Consider the following 25093-nt stretch of genomic DNA (forward strand, 5'->3'; position numbering starts at 1 on the left):
GGATTTGTGGTTTTGTTTTGTTTTATATGGATTCATAAATCCATTTTTTTGCTGACTGTCTTGTACTAGTTCATGGTTGTGATGGGAGGTCAGTGTGGAAGTCTTCATGAATAATGAATTAAGATTTTCATTCCAAAGAACTCAAGCTGAATATATGTGTGTATATATATTAATATATGAGCACATATGTGTGGGGAGAGAGATCCACAGAAAAACAGAAGTAGCTTGAGCAACTACAGTTATGTAGCATGATCTGCAACATGTGCACATGCTTGTTCATCTGCTATTCAAGGTTTTGCTTTATTGTATGAACCAGAACTGTAATACATTTTCATTTTCTTACTTGCAATATAACTGAATAGAAGTCCTATTTTTGAACTTCTATGGGATATTTATCTGTTTATCTATTTCTTGCCAACATTGGTTTTCTTAAAATATACTGTCTGTCTGCCAAGGGCCATGAGAATTACCACCTATTAATTACTGTTTCTGTACATATGGAAAATATTTTTCAAGGTTTCATAAAATATATTGTTTGAATGAAACATGCTAAACACTTCATGAACTTACTATTTCTAAAATGTGTTGCAATGCTATACTTTTTGTTGCTGTTTGAATGAAGTTAAAGGATGATTTTGATTCCTAGCCAAAAAAAATTCTAGACTTTTCTTAAAGGAATAGTTTGTAACTCCTAGAAAAGGAAACAGAAGTTAATAAGTCCTGTTTCGTATGCATATGGACTGGCCTAAGGCAAGTCAAGTAAATGGGAAAGTCATGTCATCTTTTAGTGCCATGAGGTGACTCTCTAAAATTATAAATTACAGAACAAGTTTTTGACTTATATTAGAAGTACTTTCCTCACCAGAAGTTCTCTAAACCATTGAAATGACAGATCTTCCCCTTCCCATGGAGGGGAAAAAAAAACCCCACAAAAATCATGAAGAGACAATATGGAATCATTAAGAACAGGTCATTCTGTGTTCACTACATTTCCTTTAATTGGTAAATGAAGAGAATTCAATAGGTAAAATTGACCTAGACTTAAGCAAAGAATATCACAGTCTCTCATGATGTCTTTGTGGACAAGATAGGGGCTAGAAAGTAACTCATCCAGATAGATATGTTTGGAATTGGTTGAATGACTAGAACTAAAATTTAGGCATTAATAGGTCAATGTCAATTTGGTTGACTCATCTGGATTATTCTATTCAGTTCTGGATAGTAGCATTTAGGAAAGATGTTGATAAGCTGGTTAGTGTCCAGATAAAGGTAGCCAGGATGATGAAGTTCCTAAAGAATCATACAATGGCATGAGGAACTGAGAGTGACCAAACTATAGATGAGAAAAAGAAGATTTGGGGGAAGGAGATCCATTGCTGGACCTTGCGGAAAGAAAAGGATTCCAGAAGGTTAAGATGAAGAGGGAGCATATGCCAGGCATGGGGAATTACCTGGGCAAATGTGCAGAAGAAGGATAGGATTGAATCAGATCCAGGGAGCAGCTAATATTCCACTTGTGATAGAACGTGTAGTACTTGAAAGTGATTCATATAAAACAAGATAGGAAGAGAACAAGAATTTAGTAAGTTTCTGCTGTGTACCAGGCACTGTGCTAAGTGCTTTACCAATATCTCATTTAATTCTCATGATAATCCTCCATTGTAGGTGCTGTTACTATTCCTTTTTTACAGGTAAGGAAACAGAGGCAGGTACAGCTTAAGTGTTTAGCCCAGGGTCACAAAGTGATTAGGAATCTGAGGGTAGATTTGAACTAAGCTTTTTCTGATTTCAGACCTCAGTCTGTCTATCTGCCTTACCACCTTATTCCCTCAGTTAAGGTTGAAAAGATACATTAGAGCCAGACTGATGAAAAGCATCAATGCTAGGCTGAGGAATTTACATTTAGAAGCAATAGGAGTGCACTGAAGGTTTTTTTAATGAAGTCGGGGTTTTTTTGTGTTTTTTTTTTTTAGTGCCCTTAGTCAGGACCTATAGTCAGATCTGTATATTAAGTTGTTTTGGTGGCTGTGTGAAAGATGCATTGGAGAAAGAGGTGGCTGAATACTGGAAGACCAGTTAGGATGTCCAGGCAAATGACAATGATGTTTTGAACCTGGGTGGGGGATGAGGGAGGAAGAATGATTGTAATGTGACTAAAAAATGGAAGTGGCAGTCCAATGGATCATGTTGAGGTAAAATCGACAGGACTTAAAAATGTTTAGATGTGGGGTGCATGAAAGAGGGATGTTGTAAAGATGAGTTGGAGTTTTTATGTTTCCAGGCGACCACTGGAATTATAGTTCTTTCAACAGACCTGAGGAAACTGTGGGGAGAAACAGGTTCTCGTGGTGGGGAGAGGCAGATGGCAGATGCCATTTTGGACACATTTTGGTTTGAGTTCTGCTAGGGATATCCAGGTTGATATGCCCTTCAGGTAGTTAGAAATTCCAGACTAAAGATAATGGGGAAATTCAGACTGAATATGTAGATTTGGTAGCCTCTGTGTAGAGAAGATAATTGAAAACATGTAATTTTATCTTTACCATCTTCATAGACCTATAATTTAGAGCTATCTGTTACCTCAGAGAAATTATCCAACCTAATTTTCTCATTTTATAGATAAGAAGATTCAGGTCTAAAAAGATGAAGTAATTTCCCAAAAGTAGCAGTTTCTCTTTGCACCTTCTCACTCAAAATCCAGTGCTCTTTCTTTAAAAAAAACAACAACAACAACAAAAAGCATTTTACCTTCCATCTGTGTGGTTAGAATTTGCTCCCCAGCACTCTCTTACCCAGCATCCCATTTACGTGCTCACACTGAATGTGAACACTACCTGTATAAATAGGGAGGATATATCTTGTGTAGCTCCTCTGAATCTCTTCTTCCGTATGCAGGGCGAGCTTGGCAGGAAAGTTTACTCATGTGGTCCCACTTAAGCTTTGTATTTCTATTTTTTATTTCTTCTACTTCAAGTGATTACTAATAAATCTTCTAAAATATAATATTTGGAGTTATTGACATTAATTTAAATCTTACACATTTTAGAATCAATACAGTTCTAAGGCAGAAGAGTGATAAGGGCTAGGCAATGGGGGTTAAGTAATTTGCCCAAGTCTCCCAGCTGGGAATTGTCTGAGGCCAAATTTGAACCCTGTAGCTCCCATCTCTAGGCTTGATTCTCTTCCTCCTATCCATTGCTCATTCTATGACTCCATGATGCATCATGTTACAAATGCATCCTTAGATTATGAGTGGAATTATCCAAATGTTTGCCAGTTTCCTAAACTGTTTTCAGCTTAAGAATATTTTAGTATCCCTTTACTAACTTCATCTTCTGGAGATTGGTTTGTCGTCATGAGAGAACTGGTTAGCTTTTATAAGTCTTTTTGCATGGCACTCATAGAGAAGATTCTATCTTTCCAAGTGAGTACATCATCAGTGTTAAGAGCAGGCTCTTTTAACAAAGCCCTATTCAGTTCCTGAGAGCCTGCTTGTGTGAAGCCCACTTGCCACACTATATATCAAACAACAGAATAAAATCTCTACTAATGATATTCTGAAGTGCTATCACTACCCGGGCACAGAAGCTGCCAGACTGAAATAATCATGGGACATGACAAGATGAGGGCTGGTTGCCAAAGTCTTGGCTGGATGGTGAACTGTAGGAGAGTAGTCATGAATGAAAAAAAAAACCTTTGGGGACTATCTAAGGTAATATTGACCCTGGTAGCAGCTGAAACTTGTCAGCAGACAGCAGCAGCTCATTTTGGAGCACTTTGACCAAAGTGAGGCTCTGAGAAAAGGCCACAGATGAGGAAGAGGCACTGAGGTCAGGCTTCCTCAGATAAGGGTGAACGGTGTTGCTATCATCAAAATCTCTCTTCATTCACAAAGGAAAAATCGTCCTTAGAGCTTAATGCTTTGAAGGCATAACTGAAAGAGTATTTCATCATCTCTTGAGCTGCCTCTTTTGACGTTTAGACCATCCTAATGACTAGAAATTTTTGAAAGTTGAATTTAATCAAATCATTTTTAAACTAAATTTTTATTTTGAAATGAACAAACACTCAAAAAGGGACATTTATATATACGTAGAAAAGGGAAAAAATTGTACATGAAACAGTAGATCTCATATATATACACACATAATTTGGCATATATTTGGTCATTGTATGTTTGGTATTTTATGTATTACATATATATATAAAATTATATAAATACATAGTGTACTTTTTATAAAAGTACATGAACTTTGGGGCAGCTGGGTGGCTCCATGAATAGAATGTCAGGCCTGGAGATGGGAGGTCCTAGGTTCAAATGTAGCCTCAGTCACTTCCTAGCAGTGTGACCTTGGGCAAATGACTTGACTTCAATTGCCTGGCCTTTACTATATCAGAATTGATACTTAATATCAATTTTAAAACAGAGGATTAGGACCTCAAAAAAAAATAAATTTCATTAACTTATTATAGACTATAAATCAATGAACTCAGACAGTAAACATAAATTGACATAGCTTTTTACTTAACATTTTCCAGTATAATACAAATCATTTATTAAGGGCTACTAAATGTGCCAGGTAATAAGTGTTAAAGATGCATATATGAAAAGGAAAGACACTTCTTGCCCTTAAAGAGCTTAAAGTCTAGTGACGGGAAACAACTTTCAAAGCTGGGAAGAGGAGGAGGCAAGGGTGGGGAGGAAGAAGGTACCTGTACTGGGGCCATGGTGATGGTGGAATTGAATCTGAGGGGTACAGCTGGTAGGAAACAGAGTTGGCTGGCCTTCTGGAGCCTCTTTAATTGGGGCCTTTGGGAAGAGGGTTTTTTTTTTTTGCCTTTCAATCAGTGATGCAAAGATTACTGAAGGTAATAATGAGATGTGAACACCAAAGCCAATGCTTCTTAGTGATGAGCTTTTCCTAAGTGGGCAGGGACTGAGTGGGGAATGATGATGCTTGGTGTTATGATGTACACTTGGACACTGAGTAAAAACAGACTGAGTCCCTTTTTGCATTGACATGAAAGTTTGCTTCTGTGGGTAAAAGTCTTAGGGTGTATCATGCTTAGAAATGAATGTTAGATAAAGTTTTTTAGATGATTTCTATGGTTGTCACACAGGACTGAGAGCAGGATTTATATGTAATTGTAAGGAAGCAGTTGAATGATAAAAAAGTAATCATAGTGATAACCAACAACAACTGCATGGAATTTTAATTTCCAAAATGTTTTGCATATATGATTTTACCTGAGCCTCAAAAGAATCCTACAAGGTAGGCAATACAAACATTATATCCTCATTTTGGAGAAGAGCAAAGTAGGGGTCACGGAGATTTAAATGACCTGCCAAGAATCATCTAGTAAATGTCAAAAGTGAGATTTGAACCTCAGTTTTCCTGACTCCAATTCTGCATATTATCTTCTATATTTCCTTCTTCTTGGTGTGCCAAGTGCTATGCAGCATTAAACTAGGCATAGACCTGGGGTACAATTAGTTATGCTGTCACGGTTGCAGTTTCTTATTTCATACCATTCGGAATATTTCTAGAGAGGGAACAGTTCAAATTAACATCTTAAATGAGGGCACTTAGAATTGAAACAAATGATTTGTCAATATGGAATTAAAATAAAGTAGTTTCTCCTAAGGCTAGAGGATGCTTGATTCCAGCTTCATTTGTTTCATCTTAGAGACTCAGAATTAAATGAGACCTTACAGGTCACCTAGTTCGACCTCCTCCGGATGTGGGAATCCCTTGTGCACGGGATTCAGGATGCAAATAGATGTCAGAATTCATCTGTCAGAGAATTGAATTAAATTTTCTAGCTGCCAAAAGCATTCTGTTTTGATGTTCCATCGTAAATAACAAGAATTGTCAAGCAAATGTGAATGTCTGATTGAAAATAAAATGGCTATCTGTATAGTAGAAGAACTGTGTCATGAATTTGTTCATTAAGTGTGTTCATATTTCTAATTTTAGAGACTTAATACCTATTGTTGCTGCTCTGGAATACAATCAGTGGTTCACAAAGCTGTCCTCTAAGGATCTAAAATTGGTAAGTGATGTTTAAAAAGAAAAATTCTAAACCTATACATGTCAATTTTGCTTTGTTGTATTTTGATTGCCAAGAAAGGTGGAGTTTCTTTACCCCACAGTACAAGAGACTTGCATCTGTTACCCTTTCTAGAAATGATTTGCCAAGCATTCTGCAAAGCTCGAAATGTGAGATGCTTCAAAAAAGTGCTTTAGCTCAGGTTTTTTAGCTGCTTCAGGCAATTTTATATTAGACAGGAAGCTACATCCAGTTGGCAAAAACTGGGAGGGTTACGTTTGCACAGCTGGCACAGAAAAAGCAGATTTTGCATTCCTATCATGTATGTGTCTTCTGAATAGGCCCTTTGCTTAGAGTTAGGAAAAAGTTTACTGACAAAGTTGGACTAGTGCAATAGTAATAGTTAACATTAGTTTTTCAGTTCAGGTGCAGGTGTATGTGTGCATATGTGTGAACATGCAGTATTTCATGTTACCATTGCAAATGCTGGGAACGTTCCCAAAAGGTTAAAGGGTGCCAAATATTTGAACAGTTTTAGGCAGTAAAAGTGAAATCTGTCTTTAGGTATTTTTTCAAAGCTCAAATCAACCATTCATTCACAATGAGAATTTAAGTTGTTTAGTCTTCTTTCTGCTTGTGTCTAGCTTAAGAAACAATATAACAATAGTTCCACCCCCACATCCTCCCTTAAGGACCAAATGAGAGTGTCTAACCTCCAAAGGATGGAAAATAAGGGGATTTTGGAATCAGCAAAAAGACATGATGTGAAGTGGAAGAAAGCCATTGATAACTGATTATATCATTGCTGTTGCTGGGGACTGGTGGTGATGAAGATTTGAATTTGCTAGCAGGTTTTATGACTTTCGCTGAGAAGCCTGTTTAAGACATCATTCTGCTTTCTAATGAATTGATTTCCCTGTTCCCAGTGTGACTGGCCCAAGCATTGTTGTTTCATCAGTGTTCCTATTGAAACAAGTAGAAATGGAAATTTGAATTATTTGTCAGAACTAGACACACTGATGAATCACAGCAATAGAGTAGGAAATCATGACCACAAACCCAAGCTAGATTGGCAACAAAAGTCAGGGAAGGGGTACAGGGATGAGTGTTCAACCCCTAGAATGCTTGGGAATCAGCACCAAAATAGAGCAGGAATAGAAGTCAAAAGAACCAGAGAATTCACAGGTGCTTGGAGGCACTGAGTAACTGGTAAAAACATAAACATGGTAGTATAAAATGCACCAGGGACAAAAATTCTTTTGAAACTGAGGAAACTCTTGTCTCAATACAGGAAGCATCTTGTATAGCTTAAGCTAGGAAAGGAGTTTTGCCTAACATATGGACAGTCTGGAGCCTGCAGGTGGCAACAGATGCACCCCATCAGTGATGTCTGGAATGAGGAAAATGGGATTGGCAGTAGGGGCAGATTTGATGCTAATCCAAGGGGAGAATCTCCTTGGGGCATACTGCTTTTTGCTACCTAAGTTGTTCTTAAACAGTTAAATTTCAACAAGGGTCCTAATAGGCATGTATTAAGTTCCAAGCTTTGGACTTGGACTCATCTTTAGTCTAACCTTGATTATGTCAACATATTCAATATGAGCAATCTACCACTTTCCATTAGAACTGAATCCCCCAATGAAAGCCCTGATATCTTTTCTTTTCCAAAATAATAGTAAGGCAAACGTCAGTCAGTCAATAAACATTTATTAAATGCCTATTATATGTCACATCCTGTGCCAAGCTCTAGATTAGATGTCAGAAAAGCTGAATTTTCAACTGTCTTCATTACTTACTGGCTACGTAACTTCATCAGTGTAACTTAACTTCTCATCTTTAACATGCTACCTATCCTCCCTCTCTCTTAGGGTTGTTATGAAAATAAAAATGAGTTTATGTTTATATGTGTGTGTGTGTGTGTGTGTATATCAAAGCACTTGGTGAAAGGTATATACAAGCAAGATGGGAAGATGGAAGTGTTTATAATTGTGGTTCTTAATGAGGTCATGGTTTCAGAGCTTTGTTTTTTTAACCCTTACTTTCTGTATTAGTATCAATTCCTTTTTTTTTTAAACCCTTACCAGAAGAATGGTAAAAGCCAGGCAATAGGGCTTAAGTGACATGCCTAGGAAGTATCTGAACCCATATTTGAACCCAGGTCCTCCTGTCTCCAGGTCTGGTGCTCTATCTGTTGTGTCACCTAACTGTTCCTGTTATAGAGCTTTAAGGCTCTTAGATGCCATCGTATCCAATCCCCTGTGTTTACAGATGAGGAAAATGAGACCTTGGACTTGAATTTGCCCAAGTTTCACCCAAGGTAGCAAGTAACAGCTAGGATTCAAACCTGGACCCTCTGATTTCAAAACTTAGCTATATCTTTCTTTCTTCTATATCATTTTCTTTCTACTATATCATTTTGCTTCCTTCTATAATTTCTAGGGCAATTTTATTTTAGTATCAGCAAAATATTAGAATTATCACATTCTTGAATTATTCAAATAACATTAATTCATGGATAGAAACTTTAGAAACTATTTCTTACAATGCCTTTATTTGAGATTTAAAATATTAAAAAGTGTCATAGGACTTAGAGACTGAAAGTTCCATAGAGATCATTTTTTTCCAGCTCCTCAAATTACAAATAAACTGAAGTATAGAAAGGGATAGTAACTTACACCAAAACAAAAATCAGATTTCATGTCTAACTTCCATTGTAGTGCCCTTCCCAGTACACTATAAAGTTAAGAAGGAACTTAATTTGCATACATATATTACCCTTCATTTTTATGAATATGCATTAACTAAAAGAGAAAGAATGAGTATTGGAAAGCACTGACTTAAGATCAACATAAAACATTCAAGATCATACTGTTCCTTTGATAATATTAGCTCCAGGGTCTTATTATTCTATAAGAATTTGCATTATCCTAGAGAAACCATCTAAATTGATGGGAGATCGTTTTACAATTTATGCTGTTACAAATATGATAAAATTCATTACTGGGAGGTGTACAAGGAATCCTCCCAGATACCTCTTTACATTACTAGAGAAACTTCAAGTTGGTAGGAGCCTTTTGGAGAGTAATCTATTAGTATATTCCAATTGTTAAATAATAAAACCCACTTGAGCCATCAATCATGTTTATGATTATATAACCTAACAGTGTATTAAAGAAGGGGGTGGGAAGCAAAAAAAAACCCCTCAAGATGTTTATAGTAATAATAATAATTTTGAAAATTTCTATATAACCATATTAGGAAGTCCTCATCAGTGGAAGATGTGTTAAATTTGGAATCAGGTGAACTGGATTCAAATCCTAGCTACAACTAAATTAAAAAATGTAGTATCTTTGATCCCTATGGACAAACTTCATAAATCTTAATTTACATTCTGGCATGTAAAATATTTTGAGGAAAAAAAATGCTTTATTTAAATGTGAATGAATTTGTTCATAAATTTCCTTATGTTTAAAATAGTTTTTGCCTAGATGATCAATGAAATCCCCTCCATGTTTAAGTATATAAAATCCATCATAGTCAATGATACCAAATATGCCCATATGAGATGTGTAGGGAGGACTAGTACCTCTGGTATGAGGGCTTGCTGAGCCCTTTGTAGGGTGGCTCATCTACTCTTAGTTTCTACCTTTGACCCAATTCTTTCCTGTGACTCCAAGAACCTGTAGCATGTGCAGTAGCCACAGCCTGGTAAAACCATCTCAGCAGACAGATTAAAACAGGTTGAAGGTAACCTATAGGATTCAAATATGTCAGTGAATTAAGGGAGCTGTCTACCCCAACCATTTGAAGCCTTTTTCTGTTACAATGGGCAGATGAGACCAGTTTGTCCCAGTGACCATGGAGGCAACTGAAGCAGGCTCTATGGAGTGCTTAGATCTTGGTCAGACTGTATCCTGAGCCATTACCAGTAGTCCTGACTTTTGTCTTCCCACTAAACTTTAATGACACTGGAAGAGAGTGTGAGGCTGACAACTTCATGAAACTCTGCCTCATTTAAATTCAACTCACATGCAAGTCGACATTATCCTCCTGATATCATTGATTCTCTTTGAAAATGAACAAACAAGCAACCCAGTTCCCCAGGATCTCAACCTTACAGTTACTATTTTACTTCAATCTTAACTTTATCCTCTACTATCAGGTCATTATCTATTGATTTCTTCTCCTTCATCCTTTTTGGATTCCTCCTTTGCTCTCTCCATGTGCTCATCACTAGTTTCCTTAGCTGATCTTTCTTCCAGTCTTTTTCTGTTCCAGTCTTTCCTAGACATAACTGCTAGGATAGTCTACTTCCAAGCTAATTTAATTGGAGAAGTATTTTGGTACACCTACTATTGGGTCATGTATGTACTCCAAACCCATAGGGACTCCTTGTTTCTTCTTATATCCTTTTTTCAGACTCATATTAAATGTATCCTCTACCTTACCAAGTTCATCTCTTGATTCTCTCTGTTGCTCTTTCCAAAGCTAATATACATTTACTATCACCCCCCTGCCCCCGACATTGCTCATTATTGTTTCTGAGGCTTTATCCTTTCCACTCTGTTCACTCAGAATGTCCAATTATCTCAGGCTGCACTCATTACTTTCTTAAAGAAATATTTTTGCTCAAAACTCACCTATATTCAAGAAGTCTTCTCCAGATGAAACTCTGATCCCAGCATTTTGCATATGATTTATATGTGTTTTCTTGTACTAGTATATGTAGAATTTTTAATGTTTTTCCAGTTTCATTTGCATATGCTTCCTGTTATCTGATCTATTGAACCAGCCTTCTGCCTCCAATTCCCTTATCTTCTCTAATTCATCCTTTATCAAATTGCTAAAATGGTCATATTGAACTGGCTTTTACTCCCATTTCAAAATTAATTGATGGTTCTTACTGACTGTAGACTAAAATGCAAACTTCATAGTTTAGTATTTTTAAAGGTCTTTCCATTCTGTCTCTAACTACCTTCCCAATGTTCTGTATGTGGGCCTTCTTATATTATGTGTTCAAGCAAAGATGGTTCTGTATTAGATACTAAATAAAAATTTGTTGAATTTGAATTGACTTTCATCTAAAATGACTGTCCATTCCATGCAACCATTCAATCTTTTTCTTTTGTTTACCCAAAGTAAATAGAATTTAGTAATTAGTATTAGTATCTCTACTTTGTATTATAGTCATGTGTTTGTATCCACTTCTTTTTTAAAACTATGAGCCTTGAAAATATAAGCCATGTCTGAATCATCTTTTTATTACTCACAGTACCTTACACACTTGGCATTCAGTAAATACTTGTTGAATAAATGTATGGCTGCAATAATTCTCTACATATAATGCTGATTAAACACTAAAACCTTAAAAAGAAATTGCCTTAACTTTATACAAAAGATTTTTTAATTCCTTATATCCTGATGTTTTGTTTTACCCATTAAGTAAATATATTCTTTTAGGGCTCTGTTTATTTCAGGTAATTCTTGAAGGCAAAATCATGGGAGTCCTAGAAGAGTACACAATCATAGAATTGGTTCTAAAGGTTAGATTAATTCCTGTATATCAGGTCATTCTGAATTAAGAAATTTAACACAGCAATACAGAAAAACAGTTTCTTTCAACATATATGATAAAGACAAAGAATCAGTTGGTAAAGGGGAGTGACACTTTGAGAATCGATATAATCAGTATAATGTAATTTGCAGGTGTAATGTCAAATGTAATGAATTTTTCACCACCATATCACCTGATTCATTTGTGATTAGACCACTTTGAATTGCAGTACAATCCATAGGATAGCATTATGATTTTTTTTTTTTGGTTGTAATAGGACAGCCTATAGAAATAGTCAGGCAATAGTCAAGAAATAGTTCTTCTTGAGTGTATGTGTTTCTAAGGAGGTTTTTTCAAAAGAATACATTTACTAATAGAATTAGCCTGAATGTAATCAAGTCTAGGCATTGTTCCAGTAATTGTTAGTCCCTTGATCTTTGTGATCAGATGAGGCAGTGAACCATTACATTTTAAAATGGTTTTCCAAAAAAAAAAAAGCCACATTTGCTATCACATTTAGTGAGGTACACAGAGATTTGTTTTGTTTTCTGTATAGTCCTAAATATTCAATTTTTAATGGATTTCCATAAACACTGAGAAAAAATGTGTGGTGTAATAAATAAAGGATCAGCCTTATAGTGGAACATATTTCAGCCAAAGTTCATCTTCTAGATACTGACTCTGACATTTAATCTCTGAGTACCCTAGACTGGATATGTCAAACTTCCAGTCCAAAAAATTCTAGAGTGGGGTTGAAACCAAATTAAAGTGGAATTGGGAAATATTTTAACAAAATAAATAAAAGTACAATACAACAAATATAATGTTCATTTGTGGTTTTCTGAGTCAATATTCAGCTGACTGGGTTTGAGTTTGCCACCAATCTTTATCAGGAGAGGGAGATTGTACACCAGGAGGTCTCCAAACTATCACAAGTATCAGTCTAGATTTTTGCCCACCCACCCTATCCCCAAATAAAACAGCCATAGACAATAAATTGTTATGGCAACTCAAAAATAAAAACAAAAGTGTTTCTTTTCTTATTTTTCTTCTTTTCAGAGTATATCTTAAACTCATGTGCATGCATCAGGTCACTTAAAAGACCCTTGTTCTCTGGACACTTATATATGTGTGTGTGTGTGTATTTTAAAATATTTATATGTATCTATATTTATTATATGTATACATTCATGCATGCATATAAACACATATATATGTATGAGTTTATTCATATATGTATATATACCTACATTCATATACCTCCCCATGCCCAAAGGTATGATGGAGCTACCTCAAACTTACTTCAGATTTAAAATTTTTATTTTGAAAAGTGATGCTTTGGAAATTAGTAAATGCTCCAAACCAGGTCTTAATTTGTTTGGTTGATTGTCTAGATATAAGACATTGATGCAGAAAATGTTAATAATGCATTGTGCCTGGGAAGCATCATCTAAATACTTATTTCCTTTCCCCTTACCCTTTCCGGAGTATTGTTGTTAAACATTTACTAGTACATTCATGCCTGTACCTATACCTATATATCTGTGTCTATTAGGTTTCCCTTTTTGACTTTCTTATGTATATGCCTTGTCGCTATATCATTGAGTCAAAGGGTACCTAGAGTCCAATGACATTTCTAGTATAGTTTCAACTCGTTTTCCAGAATTTTCCAGCCAAGATCACAGCTCTGCCATTTGAGTATTTATTTTCCAATAGTTATCCCAACATTTACCCATTTTTAAATTTAAATTAAAATGTTTTGTCTTTTGCCATTTTTCGTAGTCTGGGCATAAATTGAATTCTAAGACTTTTAATTTGCATTTCTCTTCTTTGCATAGAACAATCAAACTTGAAATTTACTAATGATCTAGATAGAATACTGTGTCCCATTTTATAATCCATACATTGATTTTAATGATTGACTAGTAATATCTGACATTTATATAGTGCCTTCCACTAACATACTTTGAAATACAGCATTTTATTTAGCATTATGGAATAGTCATAGAATGTTTCTATTACAGTCCACTGATGTCTGCGAACAAATCTTGAGAGTGGTGAGTAGGTCCAATCGATTGGAAGAATTGGTTTTAGAAAATGCCGGGCTTAGAACGTAAGTACTTACCTGAATATTTCTTTTTCAAAATATGCTCCCATCCCCTTTATTTAAACCTTCAGTCTGTGCAGAGTTTTAAAAGTTTCTCAGCCTACAAGTAGAGGGGATGTATTTTTAGAAGGATTAGATCAGTCATATTCTTTCTCTCAGTGTCATGAGGGTCAATATTCTTAAACACTTAAATCCATATAACACTTTGTATTTGATGGCCCCTGGTGCTTTGGGTTCACTTGCTATTTTGTCCATTCTCAGTTATTCTATTATGTTGATGAGTCTTCACTGGTCCTCTCCCATGGTACATCAGTAGTAAAACATTCTTCATTTCATGATTAGTCATCATTTAAATGGACTCTGTGTAGGTCATAATATTAGAGTAGACAAAGAGCTATAATACTACAAAGTGAGAGGAGAGAGTTTCTTAATCAAAACATTTAATGCTTTATTTGAAACTAAACATAACTAAAATAATGATCTTGATTTTATGATAAATTATAGTTCTGGCAAAAGCTACAATTTCAGCCCTAAACTCAACAATTATGGCAATCAGTTTTGCATTCATGAGGAGTTCATGGAATGGGAAATAAAGTATGGTGATCAGCCTGCTATAATTTTGAGAAAAATCAGGTTTAGTATGGAACAACACACACATATACACATACACAGAGCCAAAGAAAAACAATTAAAAAAAAAAAACTTGTAGCAGTAGTCATATCTATGTTCAGTACTGTAGCTACTTTGTTCATAATCAAGTATTGGTTATTTAATGGAAGGATAAGATGCCAAAGATCAGAAACTTTAAAGGAAGTATTTTTTTTTTAGTTTTTAGATTGTATCATTTCTCTTTTAGAATTCATGCATTTTTCATCAGCAGAATTGCGTTTTCTTAAAATGGCTTTCTAGTTAATCCTATGGAACCCTTTTCTAATCCACAGGAAGGTTTACAAAGTCTCCCAGTGGGGAAATGTGTTTACATGTGATATGCCAAATCTTCACTAGGATGTGGTATAGGCTAACATTAAGACTGTGAACTCCCTAAACAGATTTCACTCTGCTTCAGTTGTTGTGTTAACATCTTTAAATTCTGTATTAATATTTAATCCATACTTGTTTTATTCACTTTCAGAGATTTTGCACAAAAACTGGCCAATGCCCTAGCCCATAATCCCAACTCAGGACTTCACACAATTAACCTTGCTAGCAATCCACTTGAGGATAGAGGTACTGTAATATTTCAGTTTTTCATTGATTGCCAGAGTTTTAAGAGGATTAGTGAGTTTTTACTCAGCTTTGCTTGGATAATGGAATATCACGTGCTAAACTCTCTTGTATCATGAATACAATTGTTATTGGCTTTATTTTAAAATGAATCATTATTTTCCTTCTTGTCTTTATCCTGTAATTAAAATAATGTTGACCATGATTGTCAATTTCATGGTTCTTTTATAAACCAGACACCATTTTTAAATGGATATAGACAGAAAGAGAGCGTGTTATTTTTTTTTTAACTCAATTTTTAGAGATCTAAAAGGGGAATATTTTGTTAGTATTTTCCACTTCTGTTATTTTCTTTTCTCTTCACCCATCATAATGAAACAGCTTTTAATAAGTAAGAGAAAATAGTAATTCCCACTTTTCATTCTTTTTTGAAAATGCAACTATTGGACATTGCCTTTACCCCATATTCTTGGCATTTTTCTATCTTATTCATTCTTTACAAATAATATTTATGACATGTACTTTTTCTATATTAGTTATTTCCGGAGAAATTCCTTCTTCAGCAAATCTATCCTAATAAAACAGAAAGACAGCCAAACAAAAGTGATGAACAGAACAAACATGTTTAGTATCTCATAATATATTCATCATTTTGTGCTCTTAATCCCTACTTCTCTTTGAATGCAAAGGAAGTTTATTTCATCCTCTTTTCTTGAACCAAAATGGTTCATTGCATTGATTCTGAGACCAGAGGTCTTTTATTTTTGCTCACATTTGTTATTATTATTTGGTATCAGATTCTTCCTGACCCTGTGAGCTACAAAGCTCCAATACTGTACTTGGGGTGTTCTCAACAAAGAGTGATTTGCCATTTCCTTCTACCGTGAATTAAATGACAGTTTAGTGACTTGCTCAGGATCACATAGCTAGTGTGTGTTTGAGGCTGGATTTGAACTTGTTTTCCTGATTATAGATCCTGTGTTCTATTCACTGAGCCATCTAGTTGTCTATATTCTTTAAATTAATTGTAGTTATTTTGTATAACATTCTTTTGGTTTTAGTCTTATTGTTCTTTAATATTTTCTGTAGTTCTTCTCATGTTCATTTGAACTCATATTACTTGTTTATTCAATGGAATTATATTCTATTACAGTCATATATCAGAGTTTTGTTAGAAATTTCCTAGTTAATGGACAGTGGCTTTTCGTCTTGAGTTTTGCTTCCACAAGAAATGCTACTATTGAGACGGTTTTCTGTGGGACATTGCTTACTGTTATTGACCTTCTTGTGGTAGGTACTTAGTAGCATCATTTATTCAAAAAAGCATAAATAGTCGAGAACCTTTTCTCTAGTACTTCTAGATGAAATTCCAAAGTCAGTGCCAACTAGTGGTGGGTTGGGGTCATCCCACAGATCCCACAGAACATCCAAGTTTAATTCTGTCTTTTATCAGCTTTGCACGTTTAGTGGATGTAAAGTGAAACCATATACTTGTTTTATTATTAGTGATTTGATGCATTTTTAAATGGTTGCTGATTAGCATCTGGTACATAGTATGCACTAAATAAAATGCTTATTATGAGTGACAGGTAGGTGTCAGTGAATAGAGAGCCAAGAGAGAGCTCAGTGAATAGAGAGCCAAGCCAAGGGATGGGAGGTCCTGGGTTCACATCTGGCCTTAGATGCTTCCAAGCTCTGTGACTCAGAGCAAATCACTTAACCCAATTGCCTAGTCCTTACCACTCTTTTGCCTTGGCACAATTATTTATTATTAATTCTAAGACAGAAGGTAAGGGTTCATTTTTTTAAATATGTATTAGTGATAGGTAATTTGTATTTTTTCTTGTAAGAATTGTTTGTTTAAATCCTTTGATTACTTTATCTGAATGGAGCCTCCTCATTCCTTAAAACTTTTTAACTCCTATTTCATTTCAACTTTCTCAATACCACTAGAACACAGTGCTCCCAGCCTTGCAAGTAGGTGGTCAAGTGCATGAAGTCAGCCCTAGAATCTGAATTCAAATCCAGCCTGAGTCACTTACCAGTGATGTGACCTTGGGGAAATCTTTACCTCTATTTGCCTCAGTATTCTCACCTGCCAAATAGATATTAATAACACCTATGGCCTTGAGTTGTTGTGCAAATCAAGTAAGATATTTAATGCAAAGTACTTAATGTGGTGTCTGCACATAGTGGGTGATTAGCAAGTACTTGTTCCCTTCCCCTTCTCTATCTCAAAATTCTGTTCTCATTGAGGTTGTTTTTAATTTGGCACATATTTTGTGCCTTACATTTTTGTCTTTTTATATATCTATGTCTTCTATCTCAAGTTGGATTATATGTGACTGAGGGGGAAAAATGACTTTTCAGGCATTTAATCTCCCATAACTGTTAGTCAATATCCTTGCATGGAGGTGAACCTGCCAGTACTTGTGCTTCCCTGGCATTATCACCAAGATCCTAGATTACCATTTCCATACCACAATGATGTTTAGTCAGACTTTAATAGTGTTATTTTGTTTACACTATTCATATATTGAATAATCCCTTTCTATAAGGAAGGATAAATCATTAGATCATCCTTGAATATCCTCTTTCTGAATTAGCGGAATTTGAAGTAGTCTACAAAAGCTCTCCAATAATAAACAAAGTCTGCTGTTGTTTAAGCCTTACATCCTAACATATGGCATTATTTTAAATTTAAAGGGATTCTCTCCCTTTTCTATAGTTTGCTTTTTCTGCTTACCAACAGTTTTTCTCTCTTATAACTAGCAGAACATATGACGTTTTTCATGGTTTTACTATTGGTTTGAAATATTTTTTTTTAGTGAGAATAATATAGCTAAATTAATATCCCTTTGATCCCCCTCCTTTTCCCCCTTTCATACACTTACTGCTCAAACTCATATCATCTTCATCCTCTTTTATCATCTTCTCTAGTGTAATCTTCTCCTTTGTCCTACTCCTTTTCTCCCTTCTTCTCTTTCTTCTCCTCCTCTTTCTCCCCTTTCTTCTCCTCCTCTTCCTCCTCTCTTCTTTTTCTTCTACTCCTCTTTCTTTTCCTCTTCCTTTCTTCTCTTCTTTCTTTTCCTCCTCCGCTCCTCCTCCTCTACTTCTGCTTCTCTTTTTTCTCCTCTTTGTACTTCTTTACTACATCTATCCTATTTTATCTGAACCTCCTTGATCCACCTTCTCTGCATGAGTCTCACCACTTCATTGTTGTTACCCTACCCATTGCTGTTACCTAAATATTTAATAATCTTTTGGTTGATCCCTAAGAAGAATGGCAGGAGGGACATGGAATGATGGGGAATATATCTAGTCCAACAGATTCTGGGACTTTGCCCACTTAGCTTTCTATACTTCTTGACTCCATTTTCATATTTCTCACTGCTCTATTCCAACTTCAGAATTTCCAAACTTTTTATGTTCTGCCTCTAATCTTATTGAACAGAAAATCCATTTGCAGGGACAGTGATACCAACTCCTCATGGGACATTGTTATCTGTGCTAAATACCCATAAGTTAAAAACTAATATTTCATAACTTAATGGTGAAAATTCAAATACTTCTTGCCTGTGAAGACTTGGTCACTTCCACAAAGAGTCTCAGCAGGGAGGTATTGTCTCTTTTTTAATAGAATCAGTATCATATGTTCTATCATTTGATAAAAATTACAGTTATTATAGAATTGTTCCATGTAGTATGAGAAGCTACCACAAGCTCAGAAAGTCCAAAATCCTCCTAGGGCATAACAGCCTCATACCATTTATATAAATGTAGTGATTTAGTGATCCTTTCTTCCATTGTTAACTTTGTTTCAAGCTTTTCCATCCTCCAACCCCTTAACCCAGATTTCTTTGAATGCTTATTTTCTTTACTTTCCTCTTTGAGTATTTCTTTATATCATTTCACAGTAGACTGTTTTTCGATTTCGCCAGAAATACTGTTTTTTTGGATCTCATTTATGTCTAGACTCTACAGTTCTTCATCCTTTGACCATTCCATTCTTGAGTTCCCTTAAGATTCTAAATTTTGTGTATTTTTCTATTCTTCCTTTTCTGATCTTATGGTAATTGACCTTTTGAAGACTTAGCTTGACCCTTTAATAACATGACTAACTAAATAAAATATTTCCTTAAAAGCTCATATTTCTTTTAGAAAATTTTGCCTGAAGAATTCTAGAATTTCTTTCTAAAAATTTTCATTATGAAATTCTCTGGAAACAAAATTAAGACATTAATTTTCTTAAATAAAAGATAATACATTGATTCTGGAATGAAAGAACAAGATATTAGAGAACAAAAGATATTGTAGGACTAGAGAAGGGCAAATTTCCCTTTCTTTATCCCATACTCCTCCCCCTAGTAAAAAAAAAAAGAAAGAAAGAAATTGATAAACCAATGAATGACTTTGACTTCATTTCCAGCAAGAATTTTATAACATATTATCAAAAAGAGATGGTCAATCAACATCTAGAAAAGCAAGTGGTAATAAAAATAAATAGCCTGGTTTCAGCAAGAATAGGTCATACCTTTCTAAGTTAATTTCCTTTTTTGACAAAAATATGAATCCGACATTGCCTTCTGTCTTTGTGCATTTTTCAAAATGTTCCCCTGGGTTTGTAAAATGCCTTTTCTGATCCCCCAACTAGGTACCCTTTGAAATTGCCTTATATAGATAGCTGATTAGTAATAGAATTAGTAATAGAACCCCGATCTTTGACTTCTGGTCTCAATATACTTCTACTAAAACTTCTCTCTGTCTCTCTGTCTCTGTCTCTGTCTCTGTCCCTCTCTCTGTCCCTCTCTCTGTCCCTCTCTCTGTCCCTCTCTCTGTCTCTCTCTCTCTGTCTCTCTCTCTCTCTCTCTCTCTCTCTCTCTCTCTCTCTCTCTCTGTCTCTGTGTGTGTGTGTGTGTGTGTCTGTCTGTCTGTCTCCCTCCCCCTCTCCCTCCTCCCCCTCTCCATTTAGTTTGATGCTATATGATTACCATATATGCTTTATTGATTTCTTATAGGAATTGATAGTTATACTTTATGTTCAATAGTATTAGACTGTTAATTTTGTTTCATAATACCGTTAAAATGATCAGATGATTATATTATTTTAAGAAGTTAGGCATCAACCTATATAAATACTAAGACAAAATGCATTTCTTTTCTTTGGATTTTTTGCTTACAACATATTTAAACATAAGCTATGCATAATGGGTTTGTGATGATCAAAAGCAGAACAATGTCTCAAAGGAATATTGCTTAATTTTGTAATTTAAGAAATGTGTACAGAAGCAATATTAGCTACATTATGCCTTGTTATGCCTACTTTTGTACATTTAAATGTGAGCTTTTCCTCTGAAATGAAAATGCTTCTGTTCATTTTTCTTAATAAAAAGTGTCATGAATATAATAATTAAGTAATGCCCTGTTGTGTGAATTGGTGGACATCTGAGCTGAATATTTATAAAATCATGTGTATTGAAACAAAAAACTTATAGTCACAGAAATTATATTTAAATCTATACACTTTTTCAAAATTACAAGAAAAAAATTTTCCATCTCTTAATTGGACTTTTATTAGAACTTAATGGTAGTGTTTTGCAGATGAAGTACATCACTAATATAAACTTACTTTGTTTCTACTTTGCTGATTTTTAAGAAACAAAAGTATCACAATTCCTCTTTAAAATCCAGAATTGCAAATGACAAGTTACTTAGGTGTTTCCAGTACAAAAGTCCTTTATGGGTTAATTTTACAATGTCAAATTTAATTTTCTTTAAATGTGACTTAATAGAATCAGATGGCAAAGTTCAATGCTAGACATTTTCAATAATTATCTCTCTATTGTGTAAAATTATTAAGAAGCAGGAATTGCAATTGTCTCCTACTATGATTCCATTACATTATTTGTAATTGATCTAGCTAAACCTCCAACTTTTGTAGTTTTCTTTGGGAAATCTTTTTCATTTTATTAAATATGTCAGGCAACTTTCATATTAACAATACCAGTAATTGTTAGCATTTTTACAATACTTTAAGGTTTCTGAAGCATTATACCTATAGTTATCTCATTTGATCTATTCATTTAGTAATATTTAGAGTTGCAAACAGAAAAAAAAAAACTTTTCAAGGAGTTTATCACAATCAACTTCTAATTGTCAGTGCTAATGGTGCAGCCTGTTAAAATGTGCTACCTCCAGTTCTGACTTCAGCTGAAATTGTTTGCCTTCGGTAGCAAGGCTTTACATTTAGCGATCTTAAATCTTCTCCTACAACCTGACCCTTCACCCTACTCTACCCTCCAGACTATTTTTTTCCTTTTCTCCTTGTAGAGACCATTAAAAAATTATCTTTTCTACCTACTGTGGTGTCTTTATTCTGACTTCTAAAACCTTTTCCTCCAGTGTTTTGCTCATCTTTCTTTTATTGATAAAAAGAAACTATATAAGTTAATTATAGAATGGTAAAGCTTGAAGGGACTTTGGAAATAATCTAGTCCAACCCCTTCCTTTTGTAGCATTTGCAAAGTTTGAAGGTTTTGCATGTGTTGGTCTAACATGCAATGCCTCCTTATTGATAGACATAGCATGTGTCATGTCTGAGATATCATTTGTAGGGGGAGATTAATGTTTAAGGCCAGAAAAAATTAGAGTAACCAATTGTATACTATTATAAAATAGGTCTTATAATATCATTTTGTCAAATAATACCTTAGCTAGTGGAAGAAGAGGGAGGGAGTTTACTGAGAATTTTAATATAATGAATAAAAAAATAAGTATTTTTTCTGAAAAGTATGTTTTATAAATGAAAAAAAATTCACACCCAGAGAAACCATTAACTATGTAATTATAACCTTTTAGCATTTACCATAATTTTTAGACCTAAAATGATTCTATTTTTTTGAAGATTTTACCCTGATATCATTGAGTTATTATTTTTAGCCAAACTTATAATTTGGAGGGTTGAAAGAAAAGGAAAGGCTTTATTTTGTTAGTCACAATAATCATGCTCCTTGTAAAAAATCAGATCAACAAGCAATTTAACAAACATACCTCGGGTACAAGTCAGAATACTAAGCACTGAGGATGCACTGATGGGAAAAAAAATAGTCCTTGCCCTGAAGGACTATATGTGAATGAGAAGAAGGATAAAATATGTATATTATTCTCTGTAATACAAGTTAGAATAGGAAGGGAGGGTTTAATAAGTGGTGTCAATCAATAGCATGTATTAATAGCAATAGCACTGTGTGCCAAACTCTATTTTAAGCACTGGGAATATGAAGAAAAGCAAAAACCACGGTCATGGAAACTTTGGGCACCTAACATTTGATTGGAGAATGACACATTAAAGTCACTGTTCATATAGGATATATAGAATGTAAATGGAAAGTAATTTCCAAGGGAAAGTGGAAAGAGAAGGGCAATAAAGACCTCTTGCAGAAGAAAGGATTTGAGCTATTTTAATGAAAACTAGAAAATCCAGGAAGTGAGATTAGGTGAAGTGAGGAAGGAGAGCATTCTAGAAATGGGAAGCCACCACAGAAAAGGCTTGTAGTCAGGAAATCTGTAAGGAACAAGCAGAAAGGCCCACGTGGCTACATTGTAGAGCCATTTGGAAAAGAGTAGAAGACTGGAAAGGGAGGACAAAACCAGGTTGTGTAGGACTTCAAGTATAAAAGAGAGAACATTGATTCTGGAGTCAATAGGGAGCCACTGGAATTTACTGAAGGGAGAGAGGGGCAATGCAATAAGACTGTGGGGAAATCACTTTAGCAGATGGGTGGGGAATTATGTGAATATAAAGAGACTTCAGATAGATTGGTCATCTAGTAGGCTATTGCAAAAGTCCAGTCATGAGGTTATAAGGGCCTGCACTAGGTTAATGGTTATGAGTTTAAATAGAAGAAGTCACATATGAAATATGTTGTAAAGGTAAAAACAGTAAGACTTGATAACAGATTGAATATGTAGAATGAATAAGAGTGGGGAGTTATTACTGGCACCAAGGTTGCAAGCCCAGGTAACTGAGAAAATGGTAGTATTCCTGACAGAAATAGAAAAGTTGAGAATGAAGGAGGTTTGAGGGTGGAGGGAGAGAGAAAATGAATTTGGATTTGAATATGTTGAGTTAGAGATGCCTATAGGACACCCAATTTGTGGTGTCCACTTGGCAGTTGGTAATATGAGACTCAGTGAAGAGATTAGGTATAGATACATAAAAGTAGAAATCATTTGTATATAGAGATGATCATGAAAGATAGTATATAGGAGAAAGGGAGAAAGTATTTGAGATGAGGAAGGATGAATTCTAGCTGTGGGGATCAGGGAAGTCTTAATAGAAAAAATAGTACATGAGTTTAAACAAAAGACTTCATACAAAATACAAAAAACTTATTTGGATTCATGAAGAAATCTGAATTCTAATAAAATGACTTATTTTTAATGACAAATATTGATTCTTTTTCAATATTAACATTCTTGCTTTATTAATTTTTCTTTTAAAATTTTTTATTTATTTGTTTAGAATATTTTCCCATGCTTACATGATTCATGTTATTTCCCTCCTCTCTTCCCTCCCCCTCCTGGAGCTGACAAGAAATTCCACTGGGTTAGAAATGTATCATTGTTCAAAACCTATTTCCATATTATTCATATTCGCAATAGAGTGATCTTTTAACACCAAAACTACAATCATATCCCCATTGAACCGCATGATCAATCGTATGTTTTTCTTCTGTGTTTCTGCTCCCACAGTTTTTTTCTCTGGATGTGGATAGTGTTCTTTCTCATAAATCCCTCAGAATTATCCTGGATCATTGCAATGCTGAAAGTAGAAAAGTCTATTACAATCGAATGTACCATAATGTCTCTGTACAATGTTCTCCTGGTTCTGCTCCTTTCACTCTGCATCAATCTCTGCATCAATTCCTGGAGGTCTTTCCAGTTCACATAGAAATCCTCCAGTTCATCATTCCATCGTATACCACAATTTGTTCAGCCATTCCCCAATCAAGGGACCCCCCCCCCCCCATTTTCTCAAATTTTGCCATCACATGAGCACAACTATAAATATTTTTGTACATGTATTTTTCCTTATTATTATTGTTGGAGTACAAACCCAACAATGGTACGGCTAGAGGGCAAACATTATTTCAAAGCCCTTTGGGCATAATTCCAACATGATACTCCAGAATGGTCAGACAAATTCACAACTCCACTAGCAGTATATTAATTTTCCAATTTCATGACATTCCTTCCAACACTGATCACTTTCCTTTGCTGCCATATTGACCAATCTGTTAGGTGTGAGGTGATACCTCAGCATTATTTTTATTTGCATTTTTCTAATGGGGAGGGATTTAGAACTCTCTTTCATTTCTTTATCTGAAACTTCCTATTCATATCCCTTGATCATTTGTTGATTGGAGAATGGCTTGATTTTTTTGTAAATTTGACTTTGTTCCTTATATATTTGTGGAATTAAACCTTTGTCAGAGAGTTTTGTTATAATTTTTTTTCCCCAGTTTGATGCTTTCCTCTCAATTTTGGTTACATTGGTTTTGTTAGTACCAAAAAAACCTTTTAATTTGATATAATCAAAGTCATTCATTTTACATTTTTTAATGTTCTCTATCTCTTGCTTGGTCTTAAATTTCCTCCTTTCCTGCAGATCTGACAGGTATACTATTCTATGTTCACCTCATTTATTTATGGTTTCATTCTTTATATTTAAGTCATTCACTCATTTTTGAATTTTATCTTGGTATAGGGTATGAGATGTTGATCTAAACCTGATTTTTCCCATACTGGTTTCCAATTTTCCCAACAGTTTTTGTAAAATAATGAGTTCTTGCTCCAGAAGCTGGGATCTTTGGGTTTGTGACAAATATTCATTCTTAAATGGATTTCATTCCTGTAATGCTCATACACATTTTTATCCAGATTATTTAAATAAGAAATATATGTTTTGCCATAAGGAAAAGTAAAAATTCAGAATTAAAAATTTTATAAAGAAAGATGATAAGTGGTTTTGTTCTGGATGTTTTTTTTTCTTCTTTTAAACCAAAGATTCTTAACATGAGATCCATGAACTTATTAATTGATAACTATATTTTCATATAATTCATTTTCCTTTTTATGACCTGCATTTTATTTTG

At 34.7% G+C, this 25093-nt stretch overlaps 1 protein-coding gene across 4 annotated transcripts in view; it reads left to right on the forward strand.

Annotated features, from left to right (window-relative positions):
* CARMIL1 (capping protein regulator and myosin 1 linker 1) overlaps positions 1–25093 on the forward strand; it is a 395350-nt gene that overhangs the window by 227552 nt on the left and 142705 nt on the right. For all 4 annotated transcript variants that reach the window (XM_001366559.5, XM_007487849.3, XM_007487850.3 and 1 more), the window contains exons 9-11: positions 5979–6054; positions 13630–13718; positions 14845–14939. In XM_001366559.5, coding sequence (XP_001366596.1) covers positions 5979–6054; positions 13630–13718; positions 14845–14939 — 260 coding nt within the window. The remainder of the gene's footprint in view (positions 1–5978; positions 6055–13629; positions 13719–14844; positions 14940–25093) is intronic.

Source organism: Monodelphis domestica, chromosome 3 (assembly GCF_027887165.1).
Source record: "Monodelphis domestica isolate mMonDom1 chromosome 3, mMonDom1.pri, whole genome shotgun sequence".
Taxonomy (NCBI): domain Eukaryota; kingdom Metazoa; phylum Chordata; class Mammalia; order Didelphimorphia; family Didelphidae; genus Monodelphis; species Monodelphis domestica.